The following is a 26,679-nucleotide window of genomic DNA, read 5'->3' as shown; positions in this document are numbered from 1 at the left end:
GTGTTTGTAGCTTATTTTTTTTGTATCTTCCCCAACATTTTTAGAATTATTTCCTCAGTTCAGTCGCTCAGTCGGGTTCGACTCTTTGTGACCCCATGGACTGCAGCACGCCAGGCCTCCCTGTCCATCACCAACTCCCGGAGTTTACTCAAACTCAGGTCCATCGAGTCGGTGATGCCGTCCACCCATCTCATCCTCTGTCATCCCCTTCTCCTCCTGCCCTCAATCTTTCTCAGCCTCAGGGTCTTTTCCAGCGATTCAGTTATCTGCATCAGGCGGCCAAAGTACTGGTGTTTCAGCTTCAGCATCAATCACTCCAGTGAACGTTCAGGACAGATTTCTCGCTGGAGTGTGGTGGCTTTACAATGTGGCGTTAGATTTTCTGTTGTACATCAAAGTGAGTCAGCTGGGAAAATCTTTGTTGCTCCATCGTGTCTGACTGTCTGTGACCCCCTGGGCTGTAGCCCGCCAGGCTCCTCTGTCCATGTGGATTCTCCAGGCAAGAACCCTGGAGTGGGTTGCCATGCCTTCCTCACGGTTTCTGAGTAATTCATCTGTTTTATACATAGTTTCCTGGAAGCTTATTTTATAGATGATAGTTGGTGCCTCTGATTCCCCTCCCCCCGCCGTCTTGATTACTGTAGCTTTATTACTACATTATGGTATCACTACTGTAATTAGTACCGCTTATGACCGTAGTTAAGTTTTGAAGTCAGGTGGGGTCAGTGATCCCGTTTTCTGCTTTTCCTTAAGTCATGTGTTGGCTGTTCTGGACTTTTGGCCTCTCTCTAAGGGCTTCACTGGAGGCACAGATGGTAAAGAATCTGCCTGCAATGCAGGAGACCGAGGTTCAGTCCCTGGGTGGGGAGGATCCCCTGGAGGAGGTCACAGCAACCCACTCCAGGGTTCTTGCCTGGAGAGTCCCATGGACAGAGGAGCCTGGCGGGCTGCAGTCCATGGGGTCGCAAAGAGCTGGACACGACTGAACGGACTTAGCACTTGCATTTAGAGCCTAGAATCACTCGGTCAGTATCTGCGCCTCATAAAAGGTGTTAGAATTGCAGGGATATCTCCAGTGCCCCCAAAGAGGCATCTTCAGGCAAAGGCTGACGGCCCCCAGCTGGGAAGACAGCAGAGTTCAGATGGGCCAGCCAAGTCGGGGACGTCTCAGACGCCCCTGCGTCCCGAGAGTTTGACATTTTCCTTCCGGCCTGGTTCTCTCGGATCTCATCGTGCGTTTGCTCGGCAGACACGGAGCCTCTGCCAAGGGCAGGCGTGGTGACCGGCCCTGCGGGTGATGGCACGGTTACAACGCGGCCTGGGCAACAGAAAGCTAGAGAAACGTCGGACTCCCTGGAGGCCCAGTGCCTGAGAGTGTGCACTTCCACGGCAGGGCGAGTGGGCTCCATCCCTGGTTGGGGAACGGACATCCCACCTTCCTTATGGAGCAGTCATTTTATTTCTTTTCCAAGTAAGAAAAATTTTAAAGTAGAAGGAATTTAAAAAAAAATTTTTTTTTAGTTACTGGTTATAGAAGGTACTCCTGAGCTGTGTGAAATACACATGACATAGTGCCAAGATTTTGTAACCTAAAGATAATGATAAAAAGAGGATGAGATGGTTGGATGGCATCACCAACTCGACGGACATGAGTTTGAGCAAGCTCTGGGAGTTGGTGATGGACAGGGAGACCTGGCGCGCTGCAGTCCATGGGGTCGCAAAGAGTCAGACAGGGCTGAGCGACTGAACTGAACTGAACTGAAAGAGAAAATATCTGAACTGAACTGAAAGATACAAAATATCGAGATGTCCTCAGGGGCCCAGTGCTTAAGACTTTGCCTTCCAGTGCAGGGGGAGTGGGGTTCGATCCCTGGTCGGGGGGGCTAAATTCCCACATGCCTTTCGGCCAGAATGCCAAAACATAAAACAGAGGCAGTATTGTAACAAACTCCATAAAGCAAAGCACTTAGGAAAAAAAAAAATGACCCACTTGAAAAAATGATCCAAGTGGATCTTTAAAACATCTTCAGAGATGCAAAATGCGACTGCACCCATCCGACACCACCAACAAGAGTCACAGTTGCCCCTCGTGGATAGATAGCCGGGGGCAGCACATACGCCAGAAAAAGTGATGTGATTCAGCGTCGGCAGAACAAGACGCAGAGAGAAAAGCAGAGTTAGCCACTTCGAGAGCCGATCCAGACAGTGTGGTTTGCAAATACACACGATGTTATGTAAAGTAGATACCTAATGGGAACCTACTGTCTAGCAGAAGCAACTCTACTCAACACTCTGTAACGGCCAGCGTGGAAAAAAGAATCTGAAAAAGAGGGGAGATATACGTACACGTGTCGCTGCTTCACTCTGCTGTACCCCTGAGGACTGATGCAACATTGTAAATCAACTCTGTGCTCTTATGAAAGTGCTTAAAAAAACAGTTGCAAATTTCCGAGGTTATGATCCTATTTGTAATCAAGACAAATACATGTGTTAGTTATAAATATGTATGGACAGCACAGGTAGTCTTTTCTTTCCTTTCTAGCGACTGAAATTCTTTCGTTAATACGAACACAAGCCATTCAGAATAGGAAAAATGCTGAAACTTGTGAGGATGGAGAGGCCTAAACTGGGAGATTGGGCCGGACAAGTAGACAGCACTGTGTGTAGACAGATAGTCAGCAAACCTACTGGCTAGCACAGGGAACTCTGCTCAATATTTTGTAATAACATATATGCTAGAAGAATCTTAATAACCCATATGGGAAAAGAATCTCAAAAAGAATCTTAATAACCAATATGGGAAAAGAATCTCAAAAAGAATCTTAATAACCCATATGGGAAAAGAATCTCAAAAAGAATCTTAATAACCTATATGGGAAAAGAATCTCAAAAAGAATCTTAATAACCTATATGGGAAAAGAATCTTAAAATCTTAAGAATCTTAAAAATCTTACATAAAAAAAAAATCTTACATATATATATGTAAAACTGATTCACTTTACAACAGAAACCAGCATAACATTGTAAATCAACTATCTTTCAGGAAAAAAAAAACTTTAAATTAAAAAAAATTTAAATAAAAAAATTTTTTAAACAAAAAAAATATGGGAGATTGGGATTGAAAAATACACTCCATTGAAATTATGTACAAAATAGCTAACTAATGAGAACCTAGTGGATAGCACAGAGAACTCTACCCAGGACCCTGCGGACCCTTGTTCATCGGCTGTACCCCAATATAAAATAAAAAGTTTAAAGTCTGAAAGAGAAAAAAAGAATCAGTAGCCTAAAAACTAAAGTGCACGTGATATTTTGTGAGTGCAAAAGCCTTATCTTTAACTCACTGCAGTTTGTGCAGTTTTGAGGCTTTTTTTATATTGTTAGATACCCAGGTAAGCTGGAGAACAGGAAGAATCATAGTCTGTGTTCACCTAAAAGGGAAGGAAACCCAAAAAAATAGAGGGGATATTTCTATATGTATAGCTGACTCACTCTGCTCTAGAGAAGAAGGTACCCTAACATTCTAAAGCAGCTATGAGTTGTGGTTAGTCACCCAGTCGTGTCTGACTCTCTGCGACCTCATGGACTGTGGCCCGCCAGGCTCCTCTGTCCATGGGATTCTCCAGGCAAGAATACTGGAGTGGGGTGCCATGCCCTCGTCCGGGGAATCTTCCCAACCCAGGCATCGAACCCGGGTCTCCTGCATTGCAGGTGGATTCTTTACCATCTGAGCCAGCAGGGAAGTCACAGAACACTGCAGCGGGTAGCCTATCCCTTCTCCAGGGGGTTCTCCTGACCCAGGAATTGAACCCAGCTTTCCCGCATTGCAGGCGGATTGTCTACCCGCTGAGCCACCAGGAAAAGTCCTATACTGCAATATAAAGCAACTCGACTGCAATAAAAAATAATTTTTTTAAGACAAGACAGTGTGATTTGGGTGGAAGAGAGACAATGGAAGCACAATAGCTTGCCCAGAAACAGATCCGCACGAATATGAGCCACTCGATCGTGTAGAAGCAGCCGCTACCGTCACGCTGATGAGACGGACTGGAGTGACCCAAGGGCGGGTCTGGCTCTGTATTGGCAAGGCCATTCCGCCGAGGAAGTGCCAGCTGAGAGACGCTCAAGACCGGGAAAGAGCAACAGAGACGCTCGACCTCTGTGGCCCCCCATGTGAGGTGTGACTTGAGCCTTGGGTGACAGGACACCTCTCACCCCTCAGATGGAAACGATGACACAGCTTGCTGGCAGGCTGTGGTTGTCGACAGCGTGACACGTGAGTGCCCTCTCCCCCAGCCCACTCTGGTTCTGCTTTCTGCAACTTCACATTGTCACCGTGTGTGGGAAGGATCTGGGGGTGATAGTGGCTGTTTTTCTATTTTCTTGGGGGGGGGGAACCAAAAACGTAGAGAATTGGTACCATTCCATCCTTCAAGTGTCTGGTAGAAATCATCAGTAAGTCCATCTGGGCGTGGTGCTTTTTTTGGGGGGGGGGGAAGTTATTGATTATTGATTCTATTCTTTAATAAACGCAGACCGATTCTCATAGCCTGTCTAGTCTTTGGTGTGTCTCAGCAGGTTGTGTCAAGGATGTGGTCCGATTCAGCTAGGTAATAAAATCTGTGGGCGTACAACTCTTCATCGTATTGCTTGATGGTTCCTTCAATGTCTTTGGAAAGGGCAACCCGCTCCAGTATTCTTTTTATTTATTTTTTAATTCTAATTGATTTATGTTTAATTGAAGGATAATTGCTTTACAATATCGTCTCGGTTTCTGCCATATAGCAACACGAATCAGCCGTAGGAATACGTACCTTCCTTCCCCTCTTGAACCTGCCTCCCCGCTCCGGTTTTCTCGCCTGGAGAATCCCACAGGCAAGGAGCCTGCCGGGGCTTACAGTCCGTGGGGTCAGAGAGAGTCAGGCACGACTGAGCGGCTAAGCAAGGGATCTGCAGCGACGGCCTGTCTCTGGTGGCAGATCTTTGTGATTCGTGTCTTCTCTTTGTGTCTCTTGTCGTTTTAATTAGAGTACAGCTTCTTTACAACGATGTATCACAACGAGTGAATCGGCCATACGTATCCCGATGTCCTCTCCTTTTCTTGGATTTTGCTTTCCATTTAGGTCACCACAAACCAGTGAGTAGAGCTCCCTGTGTGATACAATAGCTGCTCATAAGTTACCTACTTCATACAGAATATCGGCAGTGTATATGTGTGAGCTCCATCTCCCAATTCATCCTACCAACCCTCCCCCAGTGGGTTCATATACGGATTCACTAGGTCTCATTCTCTTTTCTCTTAGCCTGACTAGAGGTTTATTGATTTTCCCGATCTCTTCCGAGACCCAGCTTTTGATTTCTTTTTCTTTCCTCTCCTTTCCTCTTTCCGTTTCACTGCTTCCGGCTGTCACTTTTATTACCTCTTCTCTTCTACTCCCTTGGGATTTAAGCGGATCCTCCTGTTCTAGTTTTCGAAGGTGGAAGCCTGGAGGGTTGGCTTGAGATCTATTTTCCTTTCTAACTAACATAACGCTTTCAATTTAAAATGAGCGTCGCCTTTGTGTCGGCAAGCCTGTGTGTGTGTTGGCGGCTCCGTAGGACGTGAGGCTTTGACACCCCGTGGACTGTAGCCCCGCCAGGCTCCTCCGTCCGTGGGATTCTCCAGGCAAGAATTCTGGAATGGGTTGCTGTGCCCTCCTCCAGGGGATCTTCCTGACCCTGGCATCAAACCTAGGTGTCCTGCACTGCGGGGCAGATTCTGCACCATTTGAACCACAATCTGGGCTTTGGAAGACGTTATCACAGCCATATACAGAGATGCTTGCCTAGGTGTGTGTGGTCAACAGAGTAAGAAGGTCAGGCAATGCATTCGAGGGCCCACAACTTGGGGAGCAAGGTGAGATACACCCACTGCGTATTCAAGTGTGGAAAATGGCAGACAGAAACTGTATATATGTGATGGAGACGTTCTTCAATGCTCAAAGTGAGAAGGTCACGACAGGCGATGTGTGCAGCAGGCAGGGTAAAGCGTTTGCCTGTGTGGGTGAGTGTCGTTGACTAAAATAAATAGTCATGAACCAGAGATTAGTAAAGGACTTATTTTATTTGGTGGCCATTTGAGGACTCCGAGCCTGGAGGGGACAGCATCTCAGTAGCTCAGAGAAAACTGCTGCAAGAAGGCAAGAGGGGGAATTGAGGCTGCATGCAAGTTTGCAAGAAAAGGAGCAGGCGGTCTGAAGAGCAAAGATCAGGCATCAGTGAAGGAATTTAGCATTCTGCCTATGGGAGGATGCAAGCCTCTGGGTTCACTGAATTCACTCCTTTCAAATGCACCTCAGCTGTCTGGGCAAATCCTGTCCCTGGTTTACCTTGCCATTGTTTGGTCTGTCAGTCGTGTCCGACTCTTTGCGACCCCATGGACCGCGGCAAGTCAGGCCTCCCTGTCCATCACCATCTCCCAGAGTTTACTCAAACTCACGTCCGTCGAGTTGGTGATTCCATCCAACCATCTCATCCTCTGTCGTCCCCTTCTCCTCCTGCCCTCAATCTTTCCCAGCATCAGGGCCTTTCCCAGTGAGTCAGTTCTTCACATCAGGTGGTCAAAGTGTTGGAGTTTCAGCTTCAGCATCACTCCTTCCAATGAATACTCAGGACTGATCTCCTTTAGGATGGACTGGTTGGATCTCCTTGCAGTCCAAGGGACTCTCAAGAGTCTTCTCCAACACCACAGTTAGAAAACATCAATTCTTCGGTGCTCAGCTTTCTTTATGGTCCAACTCTCAGGTCTATATGTGACTACTGGAAAAACCATAGCTCACATGGAGGGCAGAAATTGCTGATGGCCGTGACCTTTCTAGTTTACTGATATGGCAGGAAATACTCTCATTTCACACTGTACATGTGTGAAATGTGTGTTTCACGCAGACTGAGATGTGCCCGGAAGGATGCTACCGAGCAGACATCTCCCAGCGGTCAGCTGTGGGGCGGGCCGTGGTCCTGAAGGGAAAACACGGTCCAAGCTGTTTCTTTTTAACATTGATCTGTTTGGCTGTGTCGGGCCTTAGTTGTGACACATGGGATCTTTCGTGGTAACACTCAGGCTCCGTGCTTGAGGCTCGTGGCTAACTTTCCCGGTGGGACATGCGATCTTAGTTTCCCAACCAAGGGTCGGACCCACGTCTCCTGCATTGTAAGGCCGATTCCTTTATTTTTTTTCAAACTGTTTTTATTATTGGTGTATAAACAATTCACACTGTTGTTATAGTTTCAGGGGGACAGCAAAGGGACTCAGCCTTTATACACGCATCCATTCTCCCCCAAACTCCCCTCCCATCCCGGCTGCCATGTGACATTGAGCAGAGTTCCCCGTGCTGGGGGAACTCTGGTCCTTGCTGGTTCTCCATGTTAAACACAGCCGTGTGTCCATGTCCATCCCAGACTCCCTGACTATCCCTTCCCCCATCCTTCCCCCTGGGAACCATAAGGTTATTACAGAGTATTGAGCAGAGTTCCCCGTGCTGTCCAGCAGGTCCTTGCTGGTTCTCCATGGTAAACACAGCCGTGTGTCCACGTCCATCCCAGACTCCCTGACTGTCCCTTCCCCATCCTTCCCCCTGGTGACCATCAGGTTATTACAGAGTATTGAGCAGAGTTCCCCGTGCTGTCCAGCAGGTCCTTGCTGGTTCTCCATGTTAAACACAGCCGTGTGTCCATGTCCATCCCAGACTCCCTGACTGTCCCTTCCCCATCCTTCCCCCTGGTGACCATCAGGTTATCACAGAGTATTGAGCAGAGTTCCCTGTGCTGTCCAGCAGGTCCTTGCTGGTTCTCCATGTTAAACACAGCAGTGTGTCCATGTCCATCCCAGACTCCCTGACTGTCCCTTCCCCCATCCTTCCCCCTGGTGACCATCAGGTTATTACAGAGTATTGAGCAGAGTTCCCCGTGCTGTCCAGCAGGTCCTTGCTGGTTCTCCATGTTAAACACAGCCGTGTGTCCATGTCCATCCCAGACTCCCTGACTATCCCTTCCCCCATCCTTCCCCCTGGTGACCATAAGGTTATTACAGAGTATTGAGCAGAGTTCCCCGTGCTGTCCAGCAGGTCCTTGCTGGTTCTCCATGGTAAACACAGCCGTGTGTCCATGTCCATCCCAGACTCCCTAACTATCCCTTCCCCATCCTTCCCCCTGGGAACCATAAGGTTATTACAGAGTATTGAGCAGACTTCCCCGTGCTGTCCAGCAGGTCCTTGCTGGTTCTCCATGGTAAATACAGCCGTGTGTCCACGTCCATCCCAGACTCCCTGACTGTCCCTTCCCCATCCTTCCCCCTGGTGACCATCAGGTTATTACAGAGTATTGAGCAGAGTTCCCTGTGCTGTCCAGCAGGTCCTTGCTGGTTCTCCATGGTAAATACAGCCGTGTGTCCATGTCCATCCCAGACTCCCCGACTACCCCTTCCTCCATCCTTCCCCCCTGGGAACCATAAGTTCATTTTCCAAGTCTTTGAGCCTACTTCTGTTTTGTAAGTAGATTCATTTGCATCATATCTTTTTAGATTCCACGTGTAATTGATGTCAAAGATGTTTCCCCTTGCCCGTCTGACTTACTTCACTCCGTAGGGGAATCTCTGCGTCCACGCTTGTTGGTGTGAATGGCATTATTTCCTTCCTTTTCATGGCTGAGGCATACTCCACTGTGTGCACGTAACCACATCGTCTTCATCCGTCCCTCTGTGGACAGACCTCTCCGTTGCTTCCATGTCCCGGCTGTCGTAAACAGCGCCGCAGTGAACACTGGGGTATGTGCATGCTTTCAGCTCGTGTGTTTCTCTGGATGCCTGCCCGGGGGTGAGATGGCTGGATCACACAGTAGGTCTATGTTTACTTTTCTAAGGAACGTCCATTTCTTTTCTGCGTAGCGGCTGCACCCACCTACAGCAACCATGTAGGCGGTTTCGCCAGGCGGACTGTTAACCCCTGAACTTTCAGGGATGCCCCTTGGCGTGTGTTTACGGCACGCTGAGGGCAGTTTTCACATCTTTAACTTCTGTGACCGTCCGCCAAGTGATCCGCGAGGCTGTTGGCCACGTCCTCACATCTCTGTCCTTCCTGCTGTCTCAACCGTTCACGCCCTTCAAGATTCCTCCTCCTCTTTGATTTCGCAGGATGATCTCTCTGGCTTTCTGTACTCTATTAGCTAAACTCTTTGCTGCTTTGCGCTTGTGCGTCTGTTTCCTGGCGCTGCTGGAAGGAAACCGCCTCCCCACCCCTAACTGGGAGCAGAGCTTGAACAACACAGATTCAGGGCCTTTCACGTCTGGAGACCTGAAGTCAAACTGTGTGTTGAGAGGGTGGGTGTGCCTGTGAATCTTTCCCACGCCTCCTTCCCAGCCTCTGCGCTTCTCCGGTGCCTCAGATGCTCACGAACCCGCCTACCAACGCAGGAGACGCAGGTTTGATCCCCAGGTCAGGCGATCCCCCTGGAGCAGGGATCTGGCCTGTTCCAGGCCTGGAGCATCCCACGGACAGAGGGGCCTGGTGGGGCTACAGTCCACGGGGTCGCAAAGGGTCGGACACGACTGAAGCGATTAACACTTTCACTTGTCATTTCGTCTCAGCTTCGGGTGTTTTCTGGCCCATCCTTGGCGTTCCTTGGCTTATTGAAGTATCTTCTCCACCTCTGTCTCCATTTCTGCCTGGCCGTCTCCCTCCTGCCCCAGATGCCCCCCACCTTTTTAATATTTGCATCTTTTTCGCTGCATTGCGTGTTAGGTGTGGCACGCAGGGTCTCCCTTGCAGCTCACGGGCTCCAGGCTGCTCAGACTCTAGTTGATGTCTGAAGGCTCAGTCCTTGCGGCTCTCAGGCCGAGTTGCCCCAAGGCAGGTGAAATCTTAATTCCCCCACCAGGGATTGAACCTGTGTCTCCTACATTGGAAGGCAGATTCTCAACTGTTGTACCTCCAGGGAAATCCTCCTAAACGTCCCCTTTTTATAAGGACACCAGTCATAGCAGACTCAGATCTCTCCTCTCGCTCCAGTAGGGTGTCATGCATGGTCAGTCACTTCAGGCATGTCCGACTCTCTGCAATGCCAAGGACTGCAGCCCGCCAGGCTCCTCTGTCCTTGGGATGCTCCAAGCAGGAATCCTGGAGTGGGTTGCCAGGCCCTCCTCCAGGGGATCTTCCTGACCCAGGGATCAAACCCGAATCTCTTGCACTTGCAGGCAGGTTCTTTACCCACTGAGCCAGCTGGGAAGCCCAGATTGACCTCACGTGAACCTAAAGAATTACATCTGCAAAGACACCACCTTACCCCCGCCTTGGAACAAAGGGGATCCTTTTACCTACAAGGAGTTAGAGCGTCAACCTGAACTTGAAGTGGGAGACACGATTCCCCCGTGACAGCCACAGAGTTTCCGGTGTCTTCTGGGTTACCCCCAGGGTGAACCAGAAAACCCATCGCAGCTTCCTCTGCTGGGCAGGTTCACAAGCATCGCCTGGGTCCCGGAGGCATGGGCAAGAGGGCAGGATCTCCCACACAAGACTGATGACACACCCCTGTCCCCGGCAGGGAATGGCCCAAATGTCTGGGCGTGGTGGTCAGATTCCAAAGCAGCCTTGTGTAGCTCCCACCTCTGCAGGATCTGCTGCTTGGAAAGTCTTCTGTCCGCACTCGTGACTCAGCCCTGATGCTGGCGGGGATGAGGCTGAAGCTAGCTGATGCCTGGAGCGGGGGCCAGCAAAGACGTATCCACATCCTGACCCCTGGGACCCATGAGTGGGGAGAAAACTGTGGTATCTGCAGATGTGATGAAGGGAAGGGCCTGACATGAGGCCCTCCTGCATGCTGAGCTGCGCTGAGCTGAGTTGCTTAGTCGTATCCGACTTTCTGCAACACCACGGACTGTAGCCCTCCAGGCTCCTCAGTCTGTGGAATTCTCCAGGCCAGAATACTGGAGTGGGTTGCCATTCCCTCCTCCAGGGGATCCTCCCCACCCAGGGACTGAACCCAGGTCTCCCGCATTGCAGGCAGATTCTTTACCAGCTGAGCCACCAGGGAAACCCAAGAATAACTGGAGTGGGTAGCCTTTCCCTTCTCCAGGGGATCTTCCCGACCCAGGAATTGAAACCAGGTCTCCCGCATTGCAGGCAGATTCTTTACCAGTTGAGCCACCCAGGAAGCCCCCTCCTGGATGAAGTGGCCCTAAATGCAATGACAAGTGACTTTCCACAAACTGCATCAGTAGGTGACTCTAAGATCCTTTTTAAAATCCTGCCAATAGATGATGGGCATCTACATAAAGATTCTGGATATTGTACAATGATTAGCCTCCAGTTAAAATTTATAAACTAATTTAAAAAACATTGCCCCCCAAAAAAACATTCTGGAAGAGTGCATTAAGTATCATGATTGAATTTCAGAAGAAATCCACCTGTTATTTGCTGAATTACTCATAGGACTTTTGTTCAATGGGTGGTGTGGTGGGTTGAAGGCTGCCCCCCTAAGATTCATGCTCACTCACAAATTCAGGCCGGGGCATGATTAGGAAACAGGGTCTTTGCAGAGGTGATGGAGTGAAAGGTCTGAGACGAGGTCCTCCTGGATGGGTGTGGCCCTAAACCCAGCAACAGCATCCTTATAAGACACAGAAGAGGAGAGACACGGACACAGAGGAGAAGCCCTGTGGAGACGCAGGCAGAGACGGGAGGGAGGCAGCCACCAGCCCAGGGATGGAGAACTGGAGCCCCCAGAAGCTGGAAGAGGTAGGAAGGACCCTCCCCTGGAGCCCCTGCAGGGAGCTCAGCCCTGGGACGCCTTGACCTGAGATGTCTGGTCTCCAGGGCTGGGGGGATGGATGTCTGTTGTCACTAGTCCTCCAGTTTGTGGCCCTCTGTCAGGACAGTCCAGGACATCCCCCTAGTTACTGATCTAGCCAGTATTTACGGACACGCCCCAGCTGACAGCGTGCTTCGCTGTCAGTAGATCCCTTGGCACCACGCCCACCCTCAGAGGGTGAGTCTCCATCCGTGATACGACAGATGAGGACATTGAGGGTCTGGGTGGGTAGGACCTCACAGCTTGCCTTTTCCCAGCCCTTCCTGCACCAGGCAGCTGTGAGCTCCGCGTGGTTAAGTCATCCCAGGATTCTCGACCCAGGCCTCCTGGGTCGGGAAGATCCCCTGGAGGAAGGCATGGCAACCCACTCCAGTATTCTTGCCTGGAGAATCCCATGGACAGAGGATCGTGGGGGGGCTACAGTCCATGGGATCGCAAAGGGTCGGACACGACTTAACGACCACACAACAACATCCTGGGAGAGAATATTCTGTGGACTACAAGGCACCATCCATTTGGACTCTGTGACGTCACCAGCTCTCTGAAGCCGTGGCCCTTGAATGCTTTGGGGCTGAGGTTTCCAGAGCTGCCCCCACAAAACACCACGACTTGGGTGGCATAAGACCCCCCAAGAAACCCAGAAAAGAGGCCAGCCCACACTGCAAAGGGCTGGATCATGGTTTCCTTTTGGTCCCTGCTGTGAGCTCAGCCCCAGGAGAACCCCCCGGCGCTTGGGAAGTTTGGGCTGTTGTTGAAAAGACACAGGGGAGGTCCTTAAAGAGCAGTAATCCCTTTGACTTGAGGCCGCTTTTCACTCACCCCACCTGAGTAAGACCCACCTCAGTAGAGGCAGAAGGACCACCGTCCTGAGTGTCTCTGACCTTCAGAGGGGGCGGGGAGGGGAGTCCTGGGCTTGGTGCAAGTGTTAGCAGCTAGGGATGGATGGATGGATGAGTGGCTGACTAGCTGGCTGGATGGATAAGTGAGTGAGTGGGTGGATGGATAGATGGATGATGTATGGATCGATGGGTGGGTGAGTGGGTGGATGGAAGGATGGGTGGATGGATGGATAACTGAGTGGATGGATGGATGGATGGATGGATGATGGATGGATAGACGGGTGGGTGGATGCATGGATAGATGGATACATGGATGGATAAATGAGTGGATGGATGGTTGGATGGATGATGGGTGGATGGATGGATAGATGGATGGGTGGGTGGATGGATGGATGATGGATGGATAGATGGATGGGTGGGTGGATGGATGGATGATGCATGGATAGATGGATGGGTGGATGCATGGATGGATAACTAAGTGGATGGATGGTTGGATGGATGATGAATGGATGGATGGATGGATGATGGATGGATGGATGCATGGATAAGTGAGAGGATGGATGGATGGATAGATGGATGGTTAGATGGATGATGGATGGATAGATGGGTGGGTGGATGGACAATGGATGGATAGATGGGTGAGTGGATGCATGGATCGATGGATACATGGATGGTAAATGAGTGGTTGGATGGATGATGGGTGGATGGATGGATAGATGGATGGGTGGATGGATGGGTGGATGGATGATGGATGGATAGATGGGTGGGTGGGTGCATGGATTGATGGATACATGGATGGATAAATGAGTGGATGGATGGTTGGATGGATGATGGATGGATGATGCATGGATAGATGGATGGGTGGATGAATGGATGGGTAAATGAGTGGATGGATGGATGAATAGATAAGTGAGTGGGTGAATGGATGGATCGATGGATGGATGATGCATGGATAGATGGATGGGTGGATGCATGGATGATAAATGAGTGGATGGATGGATGGATGGATAGATAAGTGAGTGGGTGGATGGATGGATGATGCATGGATAGACGGATGGGTGGATGCATGGATGGATAAATGAGTGGATGGATGGTTGGATGGATGATGGATGGATAGATGGATGGATAGATGGATGGGTGGATGGACGATAGATGGATGGTAAGTGGTGGGTGGATGGATGGTGCATGGATAGATGGATGGGTGGATGCATGGATGGATAAATGAGTGGATGGATGGATGGATGGATGGATGGATAGATAAGTGAGTGGGTGGATGGATGGATGATGGATGGATGGATGGATAGATGAATGGGAAAGTGGTGGGTGGATGGATGGATGGATGATGCATGGATCGTTGGATGGGTGGATGCATGGATGATAAGTGAGTGGATGGATGGTTGGATGGATGATGCGTGGATAGATGGATGGGTGGATGAATGGATGGATAAATGAGTGGATGGATGGATGGATGGATGGATAGATAAGTGAGTGGGTGGATGGATGGATGATGGATGGATGGATGGATAGATGAATGGGAAAGTGGTGGGTGGATGGATGGATGGATGATGCATGGATAGTTGGATGGGTGGATGCATGGATGATAAATGAGTGGATGGATGGTTGGATGGATGATGGTTGGATGATGCGTGGATAGATGGATGGGTGGATGCATGGATGGATAAATGAGTGGATGGATGGTTGAATGGATGATGGATGGATAGATGGATGGATAGATGGATGGGTGGATGGACGATAGATGGATGGTAAGTGGTGGGTGGATGGATGGATGGATGAATAATGCATGGATAGATGGATGGCTGGATGCATGAATGGATAAATGAGTGGATGGATGGATGGATGGATAGATAAGTGAGTGGGTGGACGGATGGATGATGGGTGGATAAACAGCATGGAGTCCATGTGCACATGGAATATTATGCAGCCCTGAAAAAGGAGTGAGGCTCTGACACAGGCCACAGCGTGGCTGGACCCTGAATACACACTGCTCAGTGAGAGAAGCAGACACGATGTGTGGTTCCATTTACACAAAACGTCCTGAACAGGCAAACCCACAGACTCACACGGCCCACCAGGGGCTGGGAAGATGTGGGAACTCTTAAGGGTACAGCATCTCCTTGTGAGGGGGATGAACATGTCTGGAACCAGACAGAGATGATGGTCGTGAAAGCCGGCAAGCCCTGCCCCGTAACGCAGAGTCCTCCACTTTCAACATGGTGAACTGTACGATAGGTGAATCTGAGCTCCGTTTTTAAACGTGTATCCGAATGCATTGGGAGAGGGAATTGGGGGGTGACGGCCTGGGCGTGCAGGGTTTCTTTTCAAGGCGATGAGGACGTTCTGGGATTGCGTGATGGAACTGGTTGCATCTCTTTGCAAACATATGAGAAACCACCGCTGTGTCCCTGGTGGCCCAGATGGGCAAGAATCCGCCTGCAATGCAGGAGACCCAGGTTAGATCCCTGGGTTGGGAAGATCCCCTGGAGGAGGGTGTGGCCGCCCACTCCAGTGTTCTCAGTTGGAGAACGCCTTGGACGCCGGGGCCTGGTGAGCTACAGTCCAGGGGGGTCGCAGAGAGTCGGCCACGACTGAGGGGCTAACGCCCGCACCTGTATGTCAGCTTTGCAGAGGTGATCTTGATGATGTTTTCCTGGCGGCTCCTTAAAGCCCTTAAGAAGAGAGGTCGACGGGGATGGGGGCGGGCGGGGGGCACCCGGGAGCCAAGGACGGACCGGCTGCAGCTCTCTGCGAGCTTGTGTGTGACACCCGCGTGCAGCTTCCGGCAGAACCTCTACCCCACCCGGCCCCCTGCGGCCCCCAAGCCTCCAGGCTGCCCCGTGCCTCTGGCAAAGAGCCGCCTCTGCCCGCCCAGCGCCCCGGGGGGAGCGTCTTGCGGCCGCCAGCAACCGTTTCTGGCTCATTTCACGCCACTTCCACCCCCCACCCCCGACTCGTCCGCCGCGCCCGCCCGCCCGCGGCTTTGCGAGCCGGCCGCATCTGTTGGAGGTGATTTCTTTATGAATCAGCCGTGCGTCGCCGCGCTGCAGGGGAAGGGGCTGCCTGCCCGGTCCCCGAGACGGGCACAGGTGAAAGCTTGGGGGGGCCCCTGGGGGCTGGTGGGGGGGAGGCGGCAGCTTCGGGGTGCAGACCGAGGCCTCCCGGACGCCCACGTGGCTTCTCTGCGGGGGCCAGCCGCTGTGTTATGCAAATGAAGTCTCTTTTGAAGCTCCCACCGGGAGGTTACGACAGATCCGGGGGAAGGAGGGTGGGGGGGGAGTCATCACAGGGCAGAAGTGGAAAAGCGTGCTAGCCGCGGCGTCGCCCGACTCTCTGCGACCCCGTGGACTGTAGCCCCGCCAGGCTCCTCTGTCCGTGGGATGCTCCAGGCAAGAACACTGGAGCGGGTTACCATGCCCTCCTCCAGGGGATCTTCCCCACCCAGGGATCGAACCCAGGTCTCCTTCATTGCAGGGAGATTCTTGACCATCTGAGCCCCCAGGGGAGCCCCCAGCAGGCTCCCCGCCCCCCAATGCCACTCGACGGGGGAGGCTGGGCTTTCTAGCTGCAGCTCTCTGCAACCCGTTCCCCCATCTACTCAGATCCCGCCCCCCACACGACTGTGGACACGCAATAGCCTCCTGGTCACCCCCAGCCCCGTCCCTCCACGAGTTCCCCTTTCCCCTGCAGATCAGAGAGCTCTCTCCTCTCCACGGCCTCCACGTGCAATCCTGAGACGTCCGGGTCCCTTCTGCTCCTGAACCCCAAAGGTGGATGTAGATGGGGGGCCGTGATGTGTGGGGTGGCACTCCCCCCCAACCATAACTGTAAGGTCGCACCTGGCCGTGAGCTAGTGGCGCGGAAAGTTTTCCTACTCAAAGCGAAACCCGGGCCATTTTTAAATGGGTTTGAGGAACCTCGTTCGGCACACCCCCACCGCAGATGTTAGATCTCCTGCGGAGGAACGCACAGATGTCCGCGACGCCAGCGCCTGAAAGGGGAGCTGCCATGCCCTCAGCGTTGAAGGGCCGCGCGTGCTGGCTTCGCCGGCGACTCAGGGACCATGATTCCTGCCAACAGAGCCCCTGGGGGATGGACGCCCTCTCCGGACCGCGCGGCAGGTGTCCAACTGCAAGGCGCACGTGAGCCAGGGGGCGTCTTCCGGGCCTGAGCTATAACGGGGGTGGCACCCTATTGCCCAGCTGAGCCCCACGCCCTGATTTCTGGAGCCCAGATATCAGGCGCGCGCACACACACACACACGCGCACGCACACACGCGCGCGCGGTCAAAAACAGAAGTGACAACTTCAGCCACGAAAAATAGCAACTTCGCCAGGTGGCTGAGACAGTAAAGAATGCACCTGCAATGCGGGAGACCCGGGTTTGATCCCTGGGTCGGGAAGATCCCCTGGAGGAGGGCATGGCAGCCCACTCCACTATACTTGCCTGGAAAACCCCATTGACAGAGGAAGCTGGCGGGGTACAGTCCATGGGGTTGCAGAGTCCGACATGACTGAAGGACTGAGCAAAGAGGTAACTAAACCATCCCCCAGACTTTGAAAAACCAAGGGAGATGAACTGCGAGCTGCCTTTGGGTTGCATTTACATAAGAAAAGACAAAGAAAGTCACACTTGGAACCCACTGTGTCCAGAAGGCGGGGGCAGGCAGCCCCAGGAATTGCTTCTCCCCTGGGCCACGGGGCCCCTTTCTCTCTGTGAGTTTGAGGGGCCGGCCGGTCATGAGCAAGGTGTGCAAGCAGCTCCGGGGACTTCTCTGTTTTGAGCGGGGAGGAAGGTCAGCAGGAAAAAACAGAAGTTCAAGAGTGCAAAGTTTCAGGTTCCAGCAGCAGGAGTCAGCTCAGAACTCACCGTCTCCAGCAGGCTGGCACTTCCAGTCAGGCTCCGGGGCGTTTAGCGCCCCAGGCGAAGTCATTCAGTCGTGTCTGACTGTTTGTGACCCCATGGACTGTAGCCCACCAGGCCCCTCTGTCCGTGGGATTCTGCAGGCAAGAGCACTGGACGGGGTTGCCATGCCCTCCTCCAGGGGATCTTCCCGACCCAGGGGTTGAACCGAGGTCTCCTGCATTGCAGGCAGATTCTTTGGCATCTAAGCCACTAGAGAAGCCCACAGTTGAATATATATGTGTTTATATACATGCATACACATGCATGTGTATACCATAAGATTTATATCTGTGTGTTATGTATAGACACACACACACACATATACACACACATATATACATGCAGTGGACTTCCCTGGTGGCTCAGGTAAAGAGTATTCTGCAGGTGAAGACTCTGCCTGCAGTGTGGGAGACCTGGGTTCGATCCCTGGGTTGGGAAGATCTGGAGGAGGGAGAGGCTACCCACTCCAGTGCTCTGGCCTGCAGACTTCCATGGACTGTGTAATCCATGGCGTCGCAGAGAGCTGGACTCGACTGAGGGACGTTCACTTTTTTCACATACATGCAATATGGTGTGTGTGGCTATATCACACGTATATACATCTATACATGCAATATGGTGTGTGTGGCTATATCACATGTATATACATCTATACATGCAATATGGTGTGTGTGGCTATATCACACGTATATACATCTATACATGCAATATGGTGTGTGTATATATATCACATATAAAAATATATATATAGAATATAGTGTGTAAATATCACATATACACATATACATGCAATATGGTGTGTGCATATTTTATGTATGTGTACATATATACACACAATATAGTGTGTGTATATCTCATATATACATATGATGTAATGTGTGTATATGTCATATATATATACATATACACATGGAATATGTTGTGTGTGTGTATACATCACATATATATAGATATATACATACAATATGGTGTGTGTATATATATCACATATATATACATATACACATGGAATATGGTGTGTGTTTATATATCACATATATACACATATACACATGGAATATGGTGTGTGTGTATATATCACATATATAGATATATACATACAATGTGGTGTGTGTGTATATATCACATACATAGATATACACACGGAATATGGTGTGTGTGTATATATATCACATACATAGATATACCCATGGACTATGGTGTGTGTGTATATATCACATACATAGACATACACACGGAACATGGTGTGTGTGTATACATCACATGCATAGATGTACACATGGACTGTGGTGTGTGTGTATATATCACATATATACATATACACACAGAATATGGTGTGTGTATATATCACATACATAGACATACACACGGAACATGGTGTGTGTGTATATATCACATGCATAGATATACACATGGACTATGGTGTGTGTGTATATATCACATACACAGATATGCACATGGACTATGGTGTGTGTGTATATATATATATCACATACATAGACATACACACGGAACATGGTGTGTGTGTGCATATCACACGCATAGATGCACGCAGACAAGGTGGTGTGTGTCACGCACATCCGTATGTGTAACGTGTGTGCCTCCATCCCATGCGCACATCCCACACGTCGTCCGCGCTCCCAGGAACGTGTGCGCGCACCCCCGGCGCTCGGGCCTGTCCCCGCTCTCCCAGGACGCCCGGCCCCGCCGCGCCTCTCACCTTCCCGCCTTGCCTTGCAGATCGGCAGCCCCCGCCCGGAGACCGCCCGCCGCGGCCCCCGCCCCGCCGCGGCCGCAGCATGGACATGAACGTGACGCGCCCGGACAACGCCACCATCCTGATGCTGCGGGACCCGGCCATCGCGGTGGTGCTGCCGGCGGTGTACTCGCTGGTGGCGCTGGTCAGCATCCCCGGCAACCTCTTCTCGCTCTGGGTGCTCTGCCGGCACATCGGGCCCAAGACGCCGTCCGTCATCTTCATGATCAACCTGAGCGTCACGGACCTCATGCTGGCCTGCGTGCTGCCCTTCCAGATCTACTACCACTGCAACGGCAACCACTGGGTGTTCGGCGTGGTGCTCTGCAACGCCGTCACCGTCGCCTTCTACGCCAACATGTACTCCTCCATCCTCACCATGACCTGCATCAGCGTGGACCGCTTCCTGGGCGTCGTCTACCCGCTGGCCTCCGCGCGCTGGCGCCGCCGCCGCTACGCGCTGGCCGCCTGCGCCGCCACCTGGCTGCTGCTGCTGGTCGCGCTGTCCCCGCTGGCGCGCACCGACCTCACCTACGCCGTGGAGGCGCTGGGCATCGTCACCTGCTTCGACGTGCTCAAGTCCACCATGCTGCCCAGCGTGGCCATGTGGGCCGCCTTCCTCTTCACGCTCTTCGTCCTGCTCTTCCTCATCCCCTTCGTGGTCACCGTGGCCTGCTACACGGCCACCATCCTCACGCTGCTGCGCTCCGCCGACCGCCACGGCCGCGCGCAGCGGCGCCGCGCCGTCTGCCTGGCCGCCGTGGTGCTGCTCGCCTTCGTGGCCTGCTTCGCGCCCAACAACTTCGTGCTGCTGGTGCACATGGTCAGCCGGCTCTTCCTGGGCCGCAGCTACTACCACATCTACAAGCTCACGCTCTGCCTCAGCTGCCTCAACAACTGCCTGGACCCCTTCGTCTACTACTTCGCCTCCAGCGAGTTCCAGCTGCGCCTCCGCGACTACCTGGGCTACGGCCCGCTGCCCGCCGCCGACAGCCCCGACAGCCGCCGCGAGAGCCTCTTCTCCGGGCGGACCCTGTCCGCGCGCTCCGTGGACGGGCAGGAGGCGCCCGAGAGGCCCAGCGTGAGGCGGCAGGAGAGCGTGTTCTGAGACAGGCGCCCCCTCGTCGCGAGTTGGGGGGGCAGAGGGGTTGTTGAGGGACAGCAGGGGGCTTTTCGGCCTGTTTTCGGTCGCTCCGGGCGCACTGGGATTCACCCGGACCGCGCTGGACGGGCCCCTTTAGGGCCCGGTGCTCTGGGGTCTCACGGAACCTGGAGACATCAACTGGTCCCCCTCACCACCACTACCATCGGAGGCTGCAAACGCCAGGGTCAGCTGTGCTGGGTTGCTGTCGGGGGCTCAGCTTCGACCTGAACGAGTGCAAGTCGCTCAGTTCTCTGACTCTGCAACCCCATGGACTATACAGTCCATAGAATTCTCCAGGCCAGAATACTGGAGTGGATAGCCCGTCCCCTTCTCCAAGGCATCTTCCAACCCAGGGATCGAACCCAGGTCTCCTGCATTGCAGGCAGGATCTTGACCAGCTGAGCCAGCAGGGAAGCCCAAGAATACTGCAGTGGGTAGCCTGTCCCTTCTCCAAGGGATCTTGGCCAGCCCAAGAATCAAACCGGGCCCGCCTGCATTGCAAGCAGATTCTCTACCAGCTAAGCCACCAGGAAGCCAAACTTGTACTTAAACGTCCACAAGCGGCGGCCGCCAGACGGGAAGGATCCAGGAGGTGTGGACCGAGGGTCTCCGGGTGCACGTGAAGTTGCTGAGGGTGGTCCTTTTATGTTGCTACGGCTGTGTCTCCCTCGAGTGCCTCGGGCTGCAGCTTGCCTCCGGGGGGGTCTCCCCCGGCCGCTTCTCTGCCCACCGAGCACCCCCAGCCACGGCAGGTCCTCCAGGGGTCTGCGGTGGCTCCTGGTCTGACCGCTGCGATCCTTTGGGGGCCGGGCTAGACCACGGAGCACACGAGCCCACAGCAGCCCTCCGCAGCTGTGCGGTTTTGAAAAGATGATGGACCCCAGTTCCTGGAGTGCCCGGGATGCTGAGACAGCAGGTTGTCAGGGTCTGCCTGAAATAACCTCCCGGCATCACAGGGAGAAGCGTAGGATGAGTTCAGGGTTCCCTCGGCGGGGGTTGGGGAGGCGCAGAAAACAGCCTTGAAGCCTGTAAGGTGGGACCTGGCAGGGGCCAGCGGGGAGGGGCTTGGGGAGACCCCCAGGGCGGGGCGGCTGCAAAGCGGGGGACATTCCCCCGCCCCGGACTTCAGAGATGCTGGTGGGACTGTGAGCCGATGTTACGGGAGCAGTTTGTCCCCTGACGTCGTTGCTTGGGAATGAGAAGCAGACACGCATGTGGCGGAGTGGGTGGTGTCCCAGCCCCACAAATCCATGTCTGCCCGGAATGTCAGAGTGCGACCTACAGGATCAGGGTGGCCCTAGACCCCCAGACAGGGTCCTTTTAAGACACAGAAGGAGAGAGACATGGACACAGAGGAGAAGCTGTGTGGAGATGCAGGCGGAGACGGGAGGGAGGCGGCCACCAGCCCAGGGATGGACGCCTGGAGCCCTCAGAAGCTGGAAGAGGCGGGGAGGACCCTCCCCTGGAGCCTCTGCAGGGAGCTGAGCCCTGGGACCCCTTGACCCCAGACGTCTGGGCCCCAGGACTGGGGGCAGATGGATGCCTGTCTGGGATCCCTCATTTGTAGAACTGTTACGGTCGCCCTAGGAGACCCCTGCAGTCTGAGATTCTGAGACTGGGCCTCTGGCCACTGGCCAGGTGATTCTCGGGGCCACAGTACCTGGCGCTGGCTCCCGGGCGGGATCTGTATAGTGCCATCCAAGCTCTTGGCGGGGAGAAGGACTTGCCTGGGGGGTCCCACCCATTCCCACCCCCACCACGGGAGGCCCCCACAGAGGAGAGTGTCCAAGCCCGTCCGCAGTGTTTGCACAGGGCAGAGACCCACTGCTTGGTGCTTTCAGAATGCTGGCCAGACATGCCACCCAGCCCAGAACGGACGTGTGTCCACGGGCAGCGGGAGAAGGGCTGGCTTCAGGGACTCGGATCATCCCAGGATGAGCGTGTGGTCCACCTGTTCTTCCCAACTGTTCCCAGAGCCGAGCGCCTAGAAAGCCAGGTCACCACGACAACTGTCCAGAGGCGGAAGAACCCTGACCCAGCAAGACGGTGGCAGCCACGTCCTGGGCGTGGGCTTCCAGCGTCTGACGCTAAAAAGCTGTGAAAAACCTCAAACCACCCTCACGGAACCGTCTTCTTGCTGAGTTGAGAAGAAGCATCACCGTCTGAATTCGGAGGAAGCCGGTGCAGCGGATAACGCTGCCCCTCACCACCGCCACCCCCATCCGCAATGGGTGTGACGTCCGTCCAGCCTTTGGGTCCCAGAGGGCTCAGGTCATATTTTGTCACCATCGTCACCACCAGCCCCTCGGGCCACCGACATCGCCCTGATTTCTGCGTCCCACGGACCTCCGGTTCCGCTGAAGTTGCTGAGGGTCCGACAGCATCTTCAGGGACATGTCGACCTTTCCGAGGGGCGCCTGTCGGATCAGCAGAAATTCCAGGGCTGGATTTCCTTCTGTTTCAGCATGTTAATAATATTGTCTGTGTCTCTGTGTTGGTCTTCTTCAGTTACTAAGTCGTGTCTGACTCTTTGCGCCCCCATGGACTGCAGCACGCCAGGCTTCCCTGTCCTTCACCACCTCCCGGAGTTTGCTCAAACTCATGTCCATCGAGTGAGTGATGCCATCCAACCGTCTCATCCTCTGTCGTCCCCTTCCCCTCCCGCCTTCAATCTTTCCCAGCATCAGGGTCTTTCCCAGAGTCAGCTCTTCACATCCGGTGGTCAGAGTATGAAATCTCTTTTCTTGAACCTATTTTAAAACACCCACACTGAAGTCATGGGGTTTGCTGGAAATCGGCAGATGAAAACATCGATTTATTGTTTTTTCCCACTGTCTGCTGTGTCTTTGGAAACCTGTGTTTCTGTAATTTCACTGACATTTCTCAGTGCTGTTAAAAAGCCTCTAGAGCAGGAATGCATGTAAATGAACAAACTGCATGATAGTTCCTGAGGGGGATGGAATGTGTCAGAACACAGCTGTGGGAGTCTCGGATAAACCCCAAACGCCGGGCTGGCTTGTAATTCCAGCCACTCGCCCCTGGCCACATCCCTGTCTCGGGTGGGGTGAGGGGGAAGGGGATGAGATTGGAACACAGATCCATCCTTGGAGAAACAGTGACGTCGGTTCTTTGTGGGGCCAGTGGGTGCCTGTGACGTTGTGTGTTCACCCAACACGGAAGGATGGAATGACTTCTTAGGGTTTCAATGCTATGGTGACAACTGCTCTTTAAATCTAGAACTTCAAAATAAACCATCTATTTTTTTTTTTTTTCCCAAGCAAGATGTTTGGCTTGTGTGTTGAACAGAACAGGCATCTTCGGGGGCTGCTGCTGGAGTCTAGGGGGCAATTTAACCCAGCGAAGGAGAGTTTATCCCAACTCCACACAGGGGTCATGCGTGCTAAGCTGCTCAGCTGTGTCTGACTCTTTGCGACCCCATGGACTGTAGCCCACCAGGCTTCTCCGACCATGGGATTCTCCAGGCAAGAATACTGGAGTGGGTTGCCATGTCCTTCTCCAGGGGATCTTCCCAACCCAGGGATTGAACCCAGGTCTCCCACATTGCTGGCGGATTCTTTACCGTCTGAACCACCAGGGAAGCCCGATATACAGCATACTCCATGATATACCATATATATAGAGGCTTCCCTGGGGGCGCAGTGGTAAAGAATCTGCCTGCAAGGCAGGAGACCCGGGTTCTTACATACAGTCCCATGAACACAAAGGTATGTATTAGTTTAAATATAGGTGGTATGAATTAGTCAGGGGTCGTTTTGCTTCTCGGCACTGGGGGCAGGGGCTGCCCCTGGAGGGTGGTGGGAGGAGACCAGAGCTGCTCCACACCCCACAGGGCCCAGGACGCCCCACACCAGAGACTCATCCAGCCCCAGACAGTGGTAGGGCAGAGATCCCCGAGCAGGCAAGACTCTTACTGCTTATCTGTCATCTCTCATCATCCATCTATGTATCCAACCATCCGTCAGTCAGATCTGTTGGTTTCTATAATGTAATGTGCCTCATCTAGCTATCTAGCACTTATCTAACACGTACTTATCTGTCTACATCAATGTATATGTATCCATCCATTCAACAGTGCAACCATCCATTATAGCTATCAATCATCTTATCTATCCATCCAACTGTTTTTTCTATCATCTATCTATTTACCTATCCATCCATCCATCTATATCTGGCAATCATCTATTCACTTTATCCATCCATTATATCTATCATCTATCTATCTATCCATGCATCATATCTATCGATCCATCCAGCCATCATATCTATCTATGATCTATCTATTTATCTGTCAATCCGTCATATCTATCTGCCTAACCATCCATCCATCATATCTATCATCTATCATATCCATCTATCCATCCATCCATCATATCCATCTATCCATTCATCCATCCATCTATCCATTCATCCATCCATCTATCCACCCATCCATCATACCCATCCACCCATCCATCCGTCCATCACATCTATCAAATATCCATCCATCCATCCATCCATCATACCCATCCCCTCATCCATCCGTCCATCACATCTATCCGCCCGTCCATCATATCTATCATCTATTTATCTTTCCATCCATCCATCCATCCATCCATCATACCCGTCCACCCATCCATCCGTCCATCACATCTATCCGCTGGTCCATCATATCTATCAAATATCCATCCATCCATCCCTCCATCCACCCATCCATCCGTCCATCACATCTATCCGCCGGTCCATCATATCTATCATCTATTTATCTATCTATGCATCCATCCATCATACCCATCCACCCATCCATCCGTCCATCACATCTATCCGCCGGTCCATCATATCTATCATCTATTTATCTATCTATCCATCCATCCATCCATCCATCCATCCATCATACCCATCCACCCATCCACCCGTCCATCATGTCTACCCGCCCGTCCATCACCCACCTCTCCAGCCCTGTCTAGCGGGGCGCACAGCCAGGGCTGACTCGGTCCCCCAGCGGACGGGGCGCCTGCGGACGGCCGGGTGGTCACCACTAGTGGGCAGCTATTGCCATCTAGTGGATACAGACCAGAGCCGCTGCTGAACGCGCTGCAGCCGCCCAGGGCAGCCCCGCGAAAATGAACGTTCCCGCCCCTATTGTCAGAGCGCTTAGGCTGCCAAGTGCCCGCACCCCCAGCGCAGGCCGCGGACCTGCGCACCCCCCCACTGCATTCCGGGGGCCACCATCTGCACAGACCACCGCGCCCCGAAAAACCCCATCTCCACACACCCGCACTGCATTCCGGGGACCCCACCTCCGCCCCATCAAGCGCCGGGGACCCCATCTCCCCTCCATCGGGCCCCGGGGACCCCACCTCCCCTCCATCGGGCCCCGGGGACCCCCGTCTCCGCCCCCATCGAGTCCCGGGGACCCCCACCTTCCCTCCATCGGGCCCCGGGGACCCCCACCTCCCCTCCATCGGGCCCCGGGGACCCCCGTCTCCGCCCCCATCGAGTCCCGGGGACCCCCACCTCCCCTCCATCGGGCCCCGGGGACCCCCGTCTCCGCCCCCATCGAGTCCCGGGGACCCCCACCTCCCCTCCATCGGGCCCCGGGGACCCCCGTCTCCGCCCCCATCGAGTCCCGGGGACCCCCACCTCCCCTCCATCAAGCGCCGGGGACCCCGTCTCCGCCCCCATCGGGCCCCGGGGACCCCACCTCCCCTCAATCGGGCCCCGGGAACCCTCATCTCTGCGCTCCCAAGATGCCTTGCGGGCTCCGGGCCCCGCCCTCTGCCTGGGCCTGGTAAGAATCCCCAGCTGCCGCGGGCGGGGCTTCGAGGGTGGGCGGGGCTTAGCTCGCGGCCGGCCCGGAAGCGCCGCCGGAGCCCCACCAGTCTCGGGTGAGGGCGGGGCCTGGGACGGAGGGGCTTGGGCGTGGCTCCAGTAGCCGGGGCGGGACTTCGCTGCGGGCCGGCCTGGGACGAGATTTCATTGGTGCTGAGGCCGGGCCGTGGGCGTGTCGAGGCGGGGCTTCGTTGGTGGTGAGGCCTGTGCGAGGGCTTCATTGGTGGTGAGGCCCGGCCGTGGGCGGGCCTGGGTCGGGGCTTCCGTGGTGGCGAGACTTGGGCGTGGCTCCAGAGGCCGGGGCGGGGCTTAATAGTGGGGAGGTCTGGGGCGGGGCCCGTGCGGGCCGAGG

At 53.5% G+C, this 26,679-nt stretch overlaps 1 protein-coding gene across 1 annotated transcript in view; it reads left to right on the top strand.

Annotated features, from left to right (window-relative positions):
• The window catches only part of P2RY8 (P2Y receptor family member 8), a 57,303-nt gene extending 35,747 nt beyond the window's left edge, over positions 1 to 21,556 (top strand). The window contains exon 2 of the mRNA XM_065916464.1: positions 19,339 to 21,556. Within this exon, the coding sequence (XP_065772536.1) occupies positions 19,398 to 20,462 (1,065 nt within the window). The 5' untranslated portion in view covers positions 19,339 to 19,397 and the 3' untranslated portion in view covers positions 20,463 to 21,556. The remainder of the gene's footprint in view (positions 1 to 19,338) is intronic.
• The last annotated feature ends 5,123 nt before the right edge of the window (positions 21,557 to 26,679 follow it).

This window comes from Muntiacus reevesi, chromosome X (genome assembly GCF_963930625.1).
Source record: "Muntiacus reevesi chromosome X, mMunRee1.1, whole genome shotgun sequence".
Classification (NCBI taxonomy): Eukaryota; Metazoa; Chordata; class Mammalia; order Artiodactyla; family Cervidae; genus Muntiacus; species Muntiacus reevesi.
Note: the sequence above shows the minus strand (reverse complement) of the source record. Positions and strands in the feature narration are given on the sequence as shown.